Source organism: Oncorhynchus clarkii, chromosome 21 (genome assembly GCF_045791955.1).
Source record: "Oncorhynchus clarkii lewisi isolate Uvic-CL-2024 chromosome 21, UVic_Ocla_1.0, whole genome shotgun sequence".
In the NCBI taxonomy this organism is placed as follows: Eukaryota; Metazoa; Chordata; class Actinopteri; order Salmoniformes; family Salmonidae; genus Oncorhynchus; species Oncorhynchus clarkii.
In genome coordinates this window covers 47245194-47258715 of record NC_092167.1, presented here as the reverse complement: position 1 = coordinate 47258715, position 13522 = coordinate 47245194, and the positions used below count along the sequence as shown (strand labels likewise).

The following is a 13522-nucleotide window of genomic DNA, read 5'->3' as shown; positions in this document are numbered from 1 at the left end:
GGTAGTATCAAGAAGGACACTAACAGCTTACAGACGGTAGGCAATTAAGGTCACAGTTATGAAAACTTAGGACACAAAAGAGTCCTTTCTATTGACTCTGAAAAACAACAAAAGAAAGATGCCCAGGCGCCCTGCTCATCTGCGTGAACGTGCTTTAGGCATGCTGCAAGGAGGCATGAGGACTGCAGATGTGGCCAGGGCAATAAATTGCAATGTCCGTACTGTGAGACGCCTAAGACAGCGCTACAGGGAGACAGGACAGACAGCTGATCGTCCTCGCAGTGGCAGGCCACGTGTAACCCCTGCACAGGATTGGTACATCCGAACATCACACCTGCGGGACAGGTACAGGATGGCAACAACAACTGTCTGAGTTACACCAGGAACACACAATCCCTCCATCAGTGCTCAGACTGTCCCCAATAGGCTGAGAGAGGCTGGACTGAGGGCTTGTAGGCCTGTTGTAAGGCAGTTCCTCACCAGATGTCACTGGCAACAACGTCGTCTGTGGGCACAAACCCACCGTCGCTGGACCAGACAGGACTGGCAAAAAGTGCTCTTCACTGACGAGTCACGGTTTTGTCTCACCAAGGGTGATTGTCGGATTCATGTTCATCGTCGAAGGAATGAGCGATACACCATGGCCTGTACTCTGAAGCGGAGGTGGTCCATCATGGTCTGGGGAGGTGGGTCACAGGATCATCGGACTGAGCTTGTTGTGATTGCAGGCAATCTCAACGCTGTGCGCTACAGGGACGACCTCCTCCTCCTTCATGTGGTTCCCTTTCTGCAGGCTCATCCTGACATGACCCTCCAGCATGACAATGCCACCAGCCATACTGCTTGTTCTGTGTGTGATTTCCTGCAAGACAGGAATGTCAGTGCTCTGCCATGGCCAGCGAAGAGCCCGGATCTCAATCCCATTGAGCACGTCTGGGACGTGTTGGATCGGAGGGTGAGGGCTAGGGCCATTCCCCACAGAAATGTCCGGGAACTTGCAGGTGCCTTGGTGGAAGAGTGGGGTAACATCTCACAGCAAGAACTGGCAAATCTGGTGCAGTCCATGAGGAGGAGACGCACTGCAGTACTTAATGCAGCTGGTGGCCACATTAGATACTGACTGTTACTTTTGATTTTGACCCCCCCTTTGTTCAGGGACACATTATTCCATTTCTGTTAGTCACATGTCTGTGGAACTTGTTCAATTTATGTCTCAGTTGTTGAATCTTGTTTTTTTATATATATAACTATCAATTGATTTCCTTTTCTATCAACTGAGTGTATGTATAATGGATGAATATATTGGGAATTATCAGGAAGGCGTCGGCTTGCAAATGTGTTGCCAAAGGGACATGTAAGTGAGATAATATGGCTTATTAGGGGTACACAATAAGTCAAAGTTTAGGATCCACTGGTTCGGAAGGAAACAGAATGAGTCGTCACAATGGGTGATCACCAAAGTTCTACAATCACGCAACAATAGCTTATGATTCCAAAACAAAGTTCACCGTGACGACTTCTAGAACACTGGCTCAAAAGAACAGACATTCTGAAAAATGTACTTCAAATATTTGCACACATGCGAAGGAGGAACCGCTTAATATTTTTAAAAGATAAAATCCAAACATTTTTTAATAAGAAATGGATGAGAGGCCAAATAAAGAGGCCGGAAAGCTCCGTTCCAACTTTGCGTGTGGATACGACAGAGCTGAGGCGCCACCTAAGGTACGTTGAGATAAGTACAGTATTTCTGAAAGGGAAACACCAGAGATAGAATATTGTAAAAAAAAAGAAAAGTGAAAATGTGTGCTTCTATGTTTCAAGCCAAAGAAGAGAAGGACTAACCCACCAACTGAGGATGCTGTAGAACACTGTATCACTATTCGCTCTTTGCCACCTGAGCTGGTGAGATAACCACATCACACTGTGTGGTAGAGTATCATTTAAAATGGTCAAGTGCAAAGCTAGACCTAATGCACACATTTGATCACATACAGGAAGTGTAACTTTCTCGTTGTTTCATTTGTTACGTAAACCGTCAATCTAACTAACCACTGTCAGAACATGGATTTGAACATTGTGCTATGATGGTCTCTGCTGTGTCTCTGCTCATAAACTGATCTCGATCTCCAACCAATCACACCCAAGCTGGAAGAGATTCTGTCCAGAGTGTCAGTCAGTGACGTCATCGCCTTTGGAGCCACTTGCAGCACCTACCACCAGCTGAGCCTAAGCTCCTCCCTCTGGAGACGGCTCTGCCATCGCCAGGCAACGGGGACGCAGCAGCCTTCCGCTGCCCCGCCCAACGACTGGCGAAGAACAGCCATCTTGAAATGTAAGAATAGAGGGAGAGACAGAGTCTGTTGTACTTTAATCAAATGGATTGTGCTATGTTTGAATATACACTGAAATAACATATAAAACGCAACATGCAACCATTTCAAACAATTTACTGAGTTACAGTTCATATAAGGAAATCAGTCAATTGAAATAAATTCATGTAGGCCCTAATCTATGGATTTCACATGACTGGGAATACAGATATACCACCATTTGCCTCATGCAGAGCAACACATCTCCTTCACATTGAGTTGATCAGGCTGTTGATTGTGGCCTGTGGAATGTTGTCCCACTCCTCTTCAATGGCTGTGCGAAGTTGCTGGGTATTGGCGGGAACTGGAACACTGTCATACACGTTGATCCAGAGCATCCCAAACAGGCTCAGTGGGGTGACATGTCTAGTGAGTATGCAGGCCATGGAAGAACTGGGACATTGTCAGCTTCCAGGAATTGTGTACAGGTCCTTGCGACATGGGGCTGTGCATTATCAGGCTGAAACATGAGGTGATGGTGGTGGATAAATGACACAACAACGGGCCTCAGGATCTCGTCACGGTATCTCTGTGCATTCAAATTACCATTGATAAAATGCAATTGTGTTCATTATCCGTAGCTTATGCCAGCCCATATCATAACCCCACCACCAGCATGGGGCACTCTGTTCATAACGTTGACATTAGCAAACCGCTCGCCCACACCACACCATACACGTGGTCTGCGGTTGTTAGGCCGGTTGGACGTACTGACAAATTCTCTAAAACAACGTTGGAGTGGCCGTTTATTGTCCCCAGCACAAGGTGCACCTGTGTAATGATCATGCTGTTTAATCAGCTTCTTGATATACTACACCTGTCAGGTGGATGGTTTATCTTGACAAAGGAGAAATGTTCACTAACAGGGATGTTAACAAATTTGTGCACAAAATTTCAGCGAAATACGTTTTTTTGGGCGTATGGAAAATTTCTCAGATCTCTTATTTCAGTTCATGAAACATGGGACCAACACTTTACATGTTGAGTTTATATTTTTTGTTCATCATCCTTTGACCACTACGAATGATACCATCACATATGAAAACACCGTCTCCTGAGAAAACAGAAAATGAAACATGAGATCAAATCAACAAAATATAACAATGATCTATTGAATCCGTCCCACTCAAGACCTTCTCTCTACTCCCCACAGACTCCCAGGGCCTCCAGATGCAGCGTTTGGGCAGTGGGTGGTCCCGGACTCCCCAGTGGTGCAGGTCCGGGGGTCCCTCTGTGTCCCTGGCCGTTGTTCCTCCCCTGGCACTGGGCTACAGAAGGTCCCTGCCAACCCGCGACCACCTCCTGCTGTTTGACTACCAGGGCACCGTCTTCCTGCTGCGCAACGCCGCGACATCATCGCTCCGCGGTCACATGACTTGGAGGAGGGCCTCACGCCACACTGTGCTGTGTCAGAATGCCAAAGATGTGAGTGGGGGGGGGGGGGGGGGGGGGGGGGGGGGGGGGGGCATGATCAATTCTCAAGCTATTTAGCTAGCCGGTATTGCTAGTATTGAAGTAAGAGGAAAGAAGGTGGAGGGTAGCTCATTGGGTGGGACACTTTATACACTTTATACACTTTATAACCCCCCCCCCACACACACACACACACTCTCTCTCTCTCTCTCTCTCTCTCTCTCTCTCTCTCTCTCTCTTTCTGTCTCTCTCTCTCTCTCTGTTTCTCTCGCTCCTCCATTCATAGTTTGCCGTGGATCCCCGTAGCGACAACTCCTTCCGTCAGTACATATACGTCCTGGTGAGCCGTGCTAACAGTGGTGCAGAGGCCGTACCCCCCAGCTGGCCCGGCGTCCCCGGCTCGGCCCCCCCTCTCACCCCTCCGCGGTGTGACTGTGTGGAAGTGTACCAGCAGGACACCAGCCAGAGGGTGTTCCGGATGACCTTTCATCCCTCCCTGACCTTCATACAGCTCCGCCTCACCGGCTCCGAGGTCAACAGGGTCCTGCTGCTGCTCACTGGTCAGTGTCTCTGAACATCAGATGGTCTGATTGGTTGATTGAAAATCCATTCAAATGGATTTTCAATTGAAAGTTTGATGTGGGGAGTTTTACAACTGAATGCCACACCATAAATTAAACATCAGGGATTACATTTGATTTAAATATACAGTGCATTCGAAAAGTATTCAGACCCCTTGACTTTTTCCACATTTTGTTACATTACAGCCTTATTCTAAAACTGATTAAATAGTTTTTTCCCCTCATCAATCTACACATTTTTTTTTGCACATTTTCACATAAGTATTCAGACCCTTTACTCAGTACTTGAAGCACCTTTGGCATTGATTACAGCCTCGAGTCTTCTTGGGTATGACGCTACAAGCTTGGCACACCTGTATTTGGGGAGTTTCTCCCATTCTTCTCTGCTGATCCTCTCAAGCTCTGTCAGGTTGGATGGGCAGTGTCAATGCACAGCTATTTTCAGGTCTCTCCAGAGATGTTCGATCAGGTTCAAGTGTCAACTCAAGGACATTCAGAGACTTGTCCCGAAGCCACTCCTGCGTTGTCTTGGCTGTGTGCTTAGGGTCGTTCTAAAGCGCTCTGGAGCAGCTTTTCATCAAGGATCTCTCTTTACTTTGCTCCGTTCATCTTTCTCTTGATCCTGACTAGTCTCCCTGTCCACCCTAAATAATCCTGACTAGTCTCCCAGTCCCCCCTAAATAATCCTGACTAGTCTCCCAGTCCCCCCTATTTAAAACTGACTAGTCTCCCAGTCCCCCCTCTTCAAACCTGACTAGTCTCCCAGTCCTCCCTCTTCAAACCTGACTAGTCTCCCAGTCCTCCCTCTTCAAACCTGACTAGTCTCCCAGTCCCCCCTCTTCAAACCTGACTAGTCTCCCAGTCCCCCCTCTTCAAACCTGACTAGTCTCCCAGTCCTCCCTCTTCAAACCTGACTAGTCTCCCAGTCCTCCCTCTTCAAACCTGACTAGTCTCCCAGTCCCCCCTTTTCAAACCTGACTAGTCTCCCAGTCCTCCCTCTTCAAACCTGACTAGTTTCCCAGTCCTCCCTCTTCAAACCTGACTGGTCTCCCAGTCCTCCCTCTTCAAACCTGACTAGTCTCCCAGTCCCCTTTATGTAATCCATTTTAGAACAAGGCTGTAATGTAACAAAATGTAGGAAAAGTCAAGGGGTCTGAATACTTTCCGTAGACACTGTAAATAGTTTACAAGGTCCCTGACATATAAATGAAAGCCAGTAAATTAACAACTTGTTTCTCTGAATTGTATCTCTCCATTTCCACCCTCAGATTCTGGGAAGGTCTATTCTCTGTCTGTGAATGAGACCCTGTTGAACACGCCCCGTTCCTACACCGTGCAGCTGGCTCTGAAGAAGATCAGCATCTCTCTGCCTCACCTGCCCATCGCTCAGGTCCATTCCAGCTACAGCAGCATCCTCTACCTCACAGGTAAATATCACAGCACAGTTAGCATTGTTTTCTGTGAAAACTCCATTGAAAAGAAGCTTGAGTTCAGTATATGACAGTTTCTGCGTTCAACAATGCTTCTTACGTTGAGGTTTTCCATCCATGCTGGTATAAAAATGTGTCATAAATCCCTTTCTCTCTTTCTCAGGTGAGGGTTCAGTCTATTTGGAGGTGCACTCCGTTGGTGTGTATCGTCAGTTCATTGGGACCCAGCAGGGTTACGATCCCCATGACATCCACACCCCTCTGCCGCTCTCCCTGCCCTACAAGGTGCAGAGACACATTTCCACCAAACACACGTTTGTCCACAGGTACACTCTTAGAGAAAATGGTTCTGATAAGGGTTCCTCAGCTGTCGCCAGAGGATATTCCAGGCAGAACAGTTTTGGGTTTCAGGTAGAACACTTTTGTTATCCTACGGGGACAGCCAAATAACCTTTTAAGGTTCTAGATAGCACCTTTGTGTAGTATACATGGTATATTAGTATATATATGGTATATTTGTATAAATGGTATATTAGTATATACGGTATATTTGTATATATGGTATATATGGTCTATTAGTATATATGGTATATTTGTATAAATGGTATATTAGTATATACGGTATTTTTGTATATATGGTATATTTGTATATATGTAAAATTAGTATACGTGGTATATTAGTATATATGGTATATTAGTATATATGGTATATTAGTATATATGGTCTATTAGTATATATAGTCTATTAGTATATATGGTATATTAGTATATATGGTATATATGGTCTATTAGTATATATATGGTATATTAGTATATATGGTCTATTAGTATATATAGTATATTAGTATATATGGTATATATGGTCTATTAGTATATATATGGTATATTAGTATATATGGTCTATTAGTATATATGGTATATTAGTACATATGGTATATTAGTACATATGGTATATATGGTATATTAGTATATATGGTATATTAGTACATATGGTATATTAGTATATATAGTCTATTAGTATATATGGTATATTAGTATATATGGTATATTAGTACATATGGTATATTAGTACATATGGTATATTAGTATATATAGTCTATTAGTATATATGGTATATTAGTATATATGGTATATTAGTATATATGGTCTATTAGTATATATGGTATATTAGTATATATGGTATATATGGTCTATTAGTATATATATATGGTATATTAGTATATATGGTCTATTAGTATATATGGTATATTAGTACATATGGTATATTAGTACATATGGTATATATGGTCTATTAGTATATATATGGTATATTAGTATATATGGTATATTAGTACATATGGTATATTAGTATATATAGTCTATTAGTATATATGGTATATTAGTATATATGGTATATTAGTACATATGGTATATTAGTATATATGGTATATTAGTACATATGGTATATTAGTATATATAGTCTATTAGTATATATGGTATATTAGTACATATGGTATATTAGTATATATAGTCTATTAGTATATATGGTATATTAGTATATATGGTATATATGGTCTATTAGTATATATATGGTATATTAGTATATATGGTATATTAGTATATATGGTATATTAGTATATATGGTATATTAGTATATATGGTATATTAGTATATATATGGTATATTAGTATATATGGTATATTAGTATATATGGTCTATTAGTATATATGGTCTATTAGTATATATATGGTATATTAGTATATATGGTATATTAGTATTTATGGTATATTAGTATATATGGTATATATGGTCTATTAGTATATATATGGTATATTAGTATATATGGTCTATTAGTATATATGGTATATTAGTATATATGGTCTATTAGTATATATGGTCTATTAGTATATATATGGTATATTAGTATATATGGTATATTAGTATATATGGTCTATTAGTATATATGGTCTATTAGTATATATATGGTATATTAGTATATATGGTATATATGGTATATTAGTATTTATGGTATATTAGTATATATGGTATATATGGTCTATTAGTATATATATGGTATATTAGTATGTATGGTCTATTAGTATATATGGTATATTAGTATATATGGTATATTAGTATATATGGTATATTAGTACATATGGTATATTAGTATATATGGTCTATTAGTATATATGGTCTATTAGTATATATGGTATATTAGTACATATGGTATATTAGTATATATGGTATATTAGTACATATGGTCTATTAGTATATATGGTCTATTAGTATATATGGTATATTAGTATATATGGTATATTAGTATATATGGTCTATTAGTATATATGGTCTATTAGTATATATGGTCTATTAGTATATATATGGTATATTAGTATATATGGTATATATGGTATATTAGTATTTATGGTATATGAGTATATATGATATATATGGTCTATTAGTATATATATGGTATATTAGTATATATGGTCTATTAGTATATATGGTATATTAGTATATATGGTCTATTAGTATATATGGTATATTAGTATATATGGTATATTAGTACATATGGTCTATTAGTATATATGGTCTATTAGTATATATGGTATATTAGTACATATGGTATATTAGTATATATGGTATATTAGTATATATGGTATATTAGTATATATGGTCTATTAGTATATATGGTCTATTAGTATATATGGTATATTAGTATATATGGTATATTAGTATATATGGTATATTAGTATATATGGTCCATGCATGCAGGATTCAAACCTACAACGGAGTTACCTTTGACCTCTGCTAGGTGGTGAAGTGCTCTCTGGGACTGAGCCACTTGTGCCTGCTGGACGATTGTGGCCGAGTCTTCATGCAGGGCAGCAACCGCTACGGACAGCTTGGCACAGGAGACAAGATAGACCGCGGCGAACCCACGGAGGTGTGTGTCTGTGCTTCCTCCCTTATACACCTTTCTGTCCAGTTTCCAGTTGAAACTACATTTCTCTACACCGTAATATCAAAATCCATCAGGTAACAATTCCCCCTCTCCCCTTTTGTAGGTGGTACTGTCCATGACTCCAGTGGAGGTGTGGTGTGGACTGAACCACTCGCTCGCCCTGCTGCAAGGGGAGTCTGGAGTGAAGGAAGTACAGGGCTGTGGCTGTGGAGGAGGCCGCCGACTGCCCGGCTGCTCCAAGGGAAGCGCTGTGTTCATCAAACTGAACATCAAAGTAAAGCTGCACTCTTTGTAATCTCATTCCGGACATTTGATTGGTTAATTATCTAGCTGTTGGATTGGTTAATTTTCTTGCTGTCGGATTGGTTAATTATCTAGCTGTCGGATTGGTTAATAATCTAGGTGTCGGATTGGTTAATTTTCTAGCTGTTTGATTGGTTAATTACAGTTGAAGTTGGAAGTTTACATACACTTAGGTTGGAGTCACAGGCTAATTGACATCTTTTGAGTCAATTGGAGGTGTACATGTGGATGTATTTCAAGCCCTACCTTCAAACTCAGTGCCTCTTTGCTTGACATCATGGGAAAATCAAAAGAAATCAGCTGAGACCTCAGAAAAAAATTGTAGACCACCACAAGTCTGGTTCATCCTTGGGAGCAATTTCCAAACGCCTGAAGGTACCACGTTCATCTGTACAAACAATAGTATGCAAGTATAAACACCATGGGACCACGCAGCCGTCATACCGCTCAGGAAGGAGACGTGTTCTGTCTCCTAGAGATGAACGTACTTTGGTGCAAAAAGTGCAAATCAATCCCTAAACAACAGCAAAGGACCTTGTGAAGATGCTGGAGGAAACAGGTACAAAAGTATCCACAGTAAAACAAGTCCTATATCGACATAACCTGAAAGGCCTCTTAGCAAGGAAGAAGCCACTGCTCCAAAACCACCACAAAAAAGCCAGACTACGGTTTGCAACTGCACATGGGGACAAAGATCGTACTTTTTGGAGAAATGTCCTCTGGTCTGATGAAACAAAAATGGAACTGTTTGGCCATAATGACCATCTTTATGTTTGGAGGAAAAAGGGGGAGGCTTGCAAGCCGAAGAACACCATTCCAACCATGAAGCACGGTGGGGGCAGCATCATGTCGTGGGGGTGCTTTGCTGCAGGAGGGTCTGGTGCGCTTCACAAAATAGATGGCATCATGAGGCAGGAAAATTATGTGGATATATTGAAGCAACATCTCAAGACATCAGTCAGGAAGTTAAAGCTTGGTCGCAAATGGGTCTTCCAAATGGATAATGACCCCAAGCATACTTCCAAAGTTGTGGCAAAATGGCTTAAGGACAACAAAGTCAAGGTATTGGAGTGGCCATCAGAAAGCCCTGACCTCAATCCCATAAAAAATGTGTGGGCAGAACTGAAAAAGCGTGTGCGAGCAAGGAGGCCTACAAACCTGCCTCAGTTACACCAGCTCTGTCAGGAGGAATGGGCCAAAGTTCACCCAACTTATTGTGGGAAGCTTGTGGAAGGCTACACGACATGTTTGACCCAAGTTACACAATTTAAAGGCAATGCTACCAAATACTAATTGAGTGTATGTAAACTTCTGACCCACTGGGAATGTGATGAAAGAAATAAAAGCTGAAATAAATAATTCTCTCTACTATTATTCTGACATTTCACATTCTTAAAATAAAGTGGTGATCCTAACTGACCTAAGACAGGGAATTGTTACTTGGATTAAATGTCAGGAATTGTGAAAAACTGAATTTAAATGTATTTGGCTAAGGTGTATGTAAACTTCTGACTTCAACTGTACCTAGCTAGCTATAAACCTATGTTTGGGATTGACCATCAGGCACTGCGACAGGAGGAGTGGGACGGACGCTGCTCTTTGATGCAGAGTAGCTCACATTTTGCGAGCTTGGAGAGGCCAGACATAGCCAGGCATGGTAATTTGGGTGGCATGGAGAGGCAAGAGATAACCAGGCATGGTAATTTGGGGGCATGGAGAGGCCAGAGATGGTAAATTGGAAGCATGGAGAGGCCAGAGATACCCAGACTAGTAAATTGTGCTCAGGAACAGATGTTGAGTATTGGAGAAAGGCCATCAGTGTTTGATCTGCAAACAATACAGCGGATGAAGGCTCTGCATGAGCAAGGTGAATGGATAAACGTGGTTATGGACAGCGAGGAAGAAGGAGAAGAGCCCAGTGCAGAGGGAAGATGTGTGTTGAGGAAGAATGTTGAGTACAAACTGTATTCTGCTGTCTCAGAAATTTAACCTGATAAGAATGAGGATGAATCACTGTACCTGCGGTGGGAGGTGTGGAGAAGACCTCAGAGTCCCAACCTCTCCCCTATGGTCATGCAAAGGATGATTCTTGCCCAGTGGGAGTGGAACTTTTGTAGAAAGTGGATCCCTACATTTTGACTGACCCATATGTAGTCTCAGGCTGGGTAGAAAAGAATGTGGATACTGTTCAAATCGGTGAAGGTAGCTTGAATTCGACTTGGTGTTTCTTAGGCCCAGAGGGAGCGGGCACTTCACATCACAGGCCTCAGGACAAAACCTGTGACTTCTCCGGAGCAGGGCGCCTTTGAAAGGAGTGATCACTGGGGTGGAATTAAGTGTTGAGGTGGTGCAACTAAAGTGGAAGATTCCCTGTGTCTGTGACACCTGCTGTTTGGCAAGCATAGTGAAACTGAGAAGACGCCGTTATAGTCCTTTTGAGTTTTGAAGCGGAGTATTTACTTGACCAAGTCATGATAGGAAATGTCAGTTATTCCAATGAGAGCTTTTGTGCCGAACCCACTGAGGTGTTTCAGATGCCAAGCTCATGGTCATGTTGCAGCAGTGTGGAGGAGGGACATTCCAAGATGTGAGAAGTGTGCAGGAGGGTATGGGACAAAGGAATGTGTTGTATCGGGGGGTGGGGGGAAACAGTGTGTGTCAATTGTGGGGATACCCATGTTGCTGGGGATCAGTGCCTGGTGCGAGAGAGACAGGTTGAGGTTGGCAGGGTCAGAGTAGAACAGATGTTCACATATGCTGAGGCAGTGAAGAGAGTAGAGGATGATGGGTCAAGGGTGAGTAGTTTTGCCTAGGCCAATACAGAGTGATATAATTTGTGCTTCAGCAAGGTTGGCTTCTTAGCATATCAACTGTACTGCAGAAATGAAACATAAATGACAGAAACTAGATGTTGTGGTGCCAGCTGTAGAGAAGTACTCGGGTGTACGAGGTTTTACTGTGGAAGAGTTACACTATGTGTTGAACGAAAGAGTCCCGTCCTCCCATCCTCCCAGCCTCCCGTCCTCCTAGCCTCCCGTCCTCCCAGCCTCCCGTCCTCCCACCCTCCCGTCCTCCCGTCCTCCCAGCCTCCCGTCCTCCCACCCTCCCGTCCTCCCGTCCTCCCATCCTCCCAGTCTCCCGTCCTCCCATCCTCCCAGCCTCCCAGCCTCCCAGCCTCCCAGCCTCCCGTCCTCCCAGCCTCCCGTCCTCCCAGCCTGGTGTAAGATCAGTTAGGGTCAAAGACGTGGAATGAGCTGTTAAAAAAATAAATAAATGAAATAGTGGAGGGTTAGTTAAAAAATAAAAATAATCTAACGTGATCGACCATACACTCCTCCTACACAGTAGGTGGCGGCATGCACAAACTGTGTGAACGCCATAATGCCAAAGAAGAATACCTATATTTGGTACTGTCATCTTTAACTATTGTATCTGTCCTCTTTCTCTCTTCCCCCAGGTGCCCCGTGCTGCCCGCTCTCTCTGTGCCTCCAAGGACTGCCTCTTCCTACTCTGTTGCCATGACATCGCCGAGCCCCCGCTGTTCCGCTGCCCCCCTCCTGTAAAGGAGGAGGATGAGGAGGAAAGTGAGGTGGCGAGAGATGAGAGGGAGAGGCTGATCTGGCAACTAGCCCAGCTGAGGGAGTGTGAGAGTCTGAGGCGAAAGGTGGACATCCTCCGCTGGGCTGTGCAGCGACACATGACCATTAACCCCGCCCACAGGGAGTTCCTGGTCCAAGCGCTGATCGCCATCCGGTCCGTGTCTGACGAGCCCAGCAGCCAATCGTAACCACATTCACCAACAATGCCACTTTTTTTGTCCTAACAGAATGTTTTTTTTTTAATGCTGTATGAAACAATTGTGGCCAAAGACTCCATCCACATTTGATGTTTTATTTTGCTTAATAAAAACAGCAGCATCAGTGTTTGTGTCAAATGTATTAATCCCTCGATCCTGTATCCCTGAATCACGGTTCTGCTAGTACAGCTACGACTGGAAGTGACTTTTTGTAGCTGGTTAGGAGAACTTACGCAGCAGGTTAGGAGAATTAGGTTAAGGTTAGGATAATTAACGTGTCAGGTTAGGGTAATTAACGTGTCAGGTTAGGATAATTAACGTGGCAGGTCAGGATAATTAACATAGCAGGTTAGGGTAATTAACGTGTCAGGTTAGGATAATTAACGTGTCAGGTTAGGATAATTAATGTGGCAGGTTAGGAGAATTAACGTGTCAGGTTAGGAGAATTAACGTGTCAGGTTAGGGTAATTAACGTGTCAGGTTAGGATAATTAACGTGGCAGGTTAGGAGAATTAACGTGTCAGGTTAGGATAATTAACGTGTCAGGTTAGGCTAATTAACGTGTCAGGTTAGGATAATTAACGTGTCAGGTCAGGATAATTAACGTGTCAGGTCAGGATAATTAACGTGTCAGGTTAGGATAATTAACGTGGCAGGTTAGGATAATTAACGTGGCAGGTTAGGGT

At 42.6% G+C, this 13522-nt stretch overlaps 1 protein-coding gene across 1 annotated transcript; it reads left to right on the top strand.

Annotated features, from left to right (window-relative positions):
• The first annotated feature begins 1641 nt into the window (after window positions 1-1641).
• Window positions 1642-12961, top strand: LOC139379240 (F-box only protein 24-like). The gene is made up of 10 exons (XM_071122038.1): window positions 1642-1725; window positions 1825-1905; window positions 2149-2335; window positions 3526-3797; window positions 4072-4345; window positions 5635-5793; window positions 5960-6081; window positions 8588-8719; window positions 8841-9011; window positions 12498-12961. The coding sequence occupies exons 1-10, from the start codon at window positions 1642-1644 to the stop codon at window positions 12825-12827; spliced, it is 1812 nt and encodes a 603-aa protein (XP_070978139.1). The 3' UTR covers window positions 12828-12961.
• The last annotated feature ends 561 nt before the right edge of the window (window positions 12962-13522 follow it).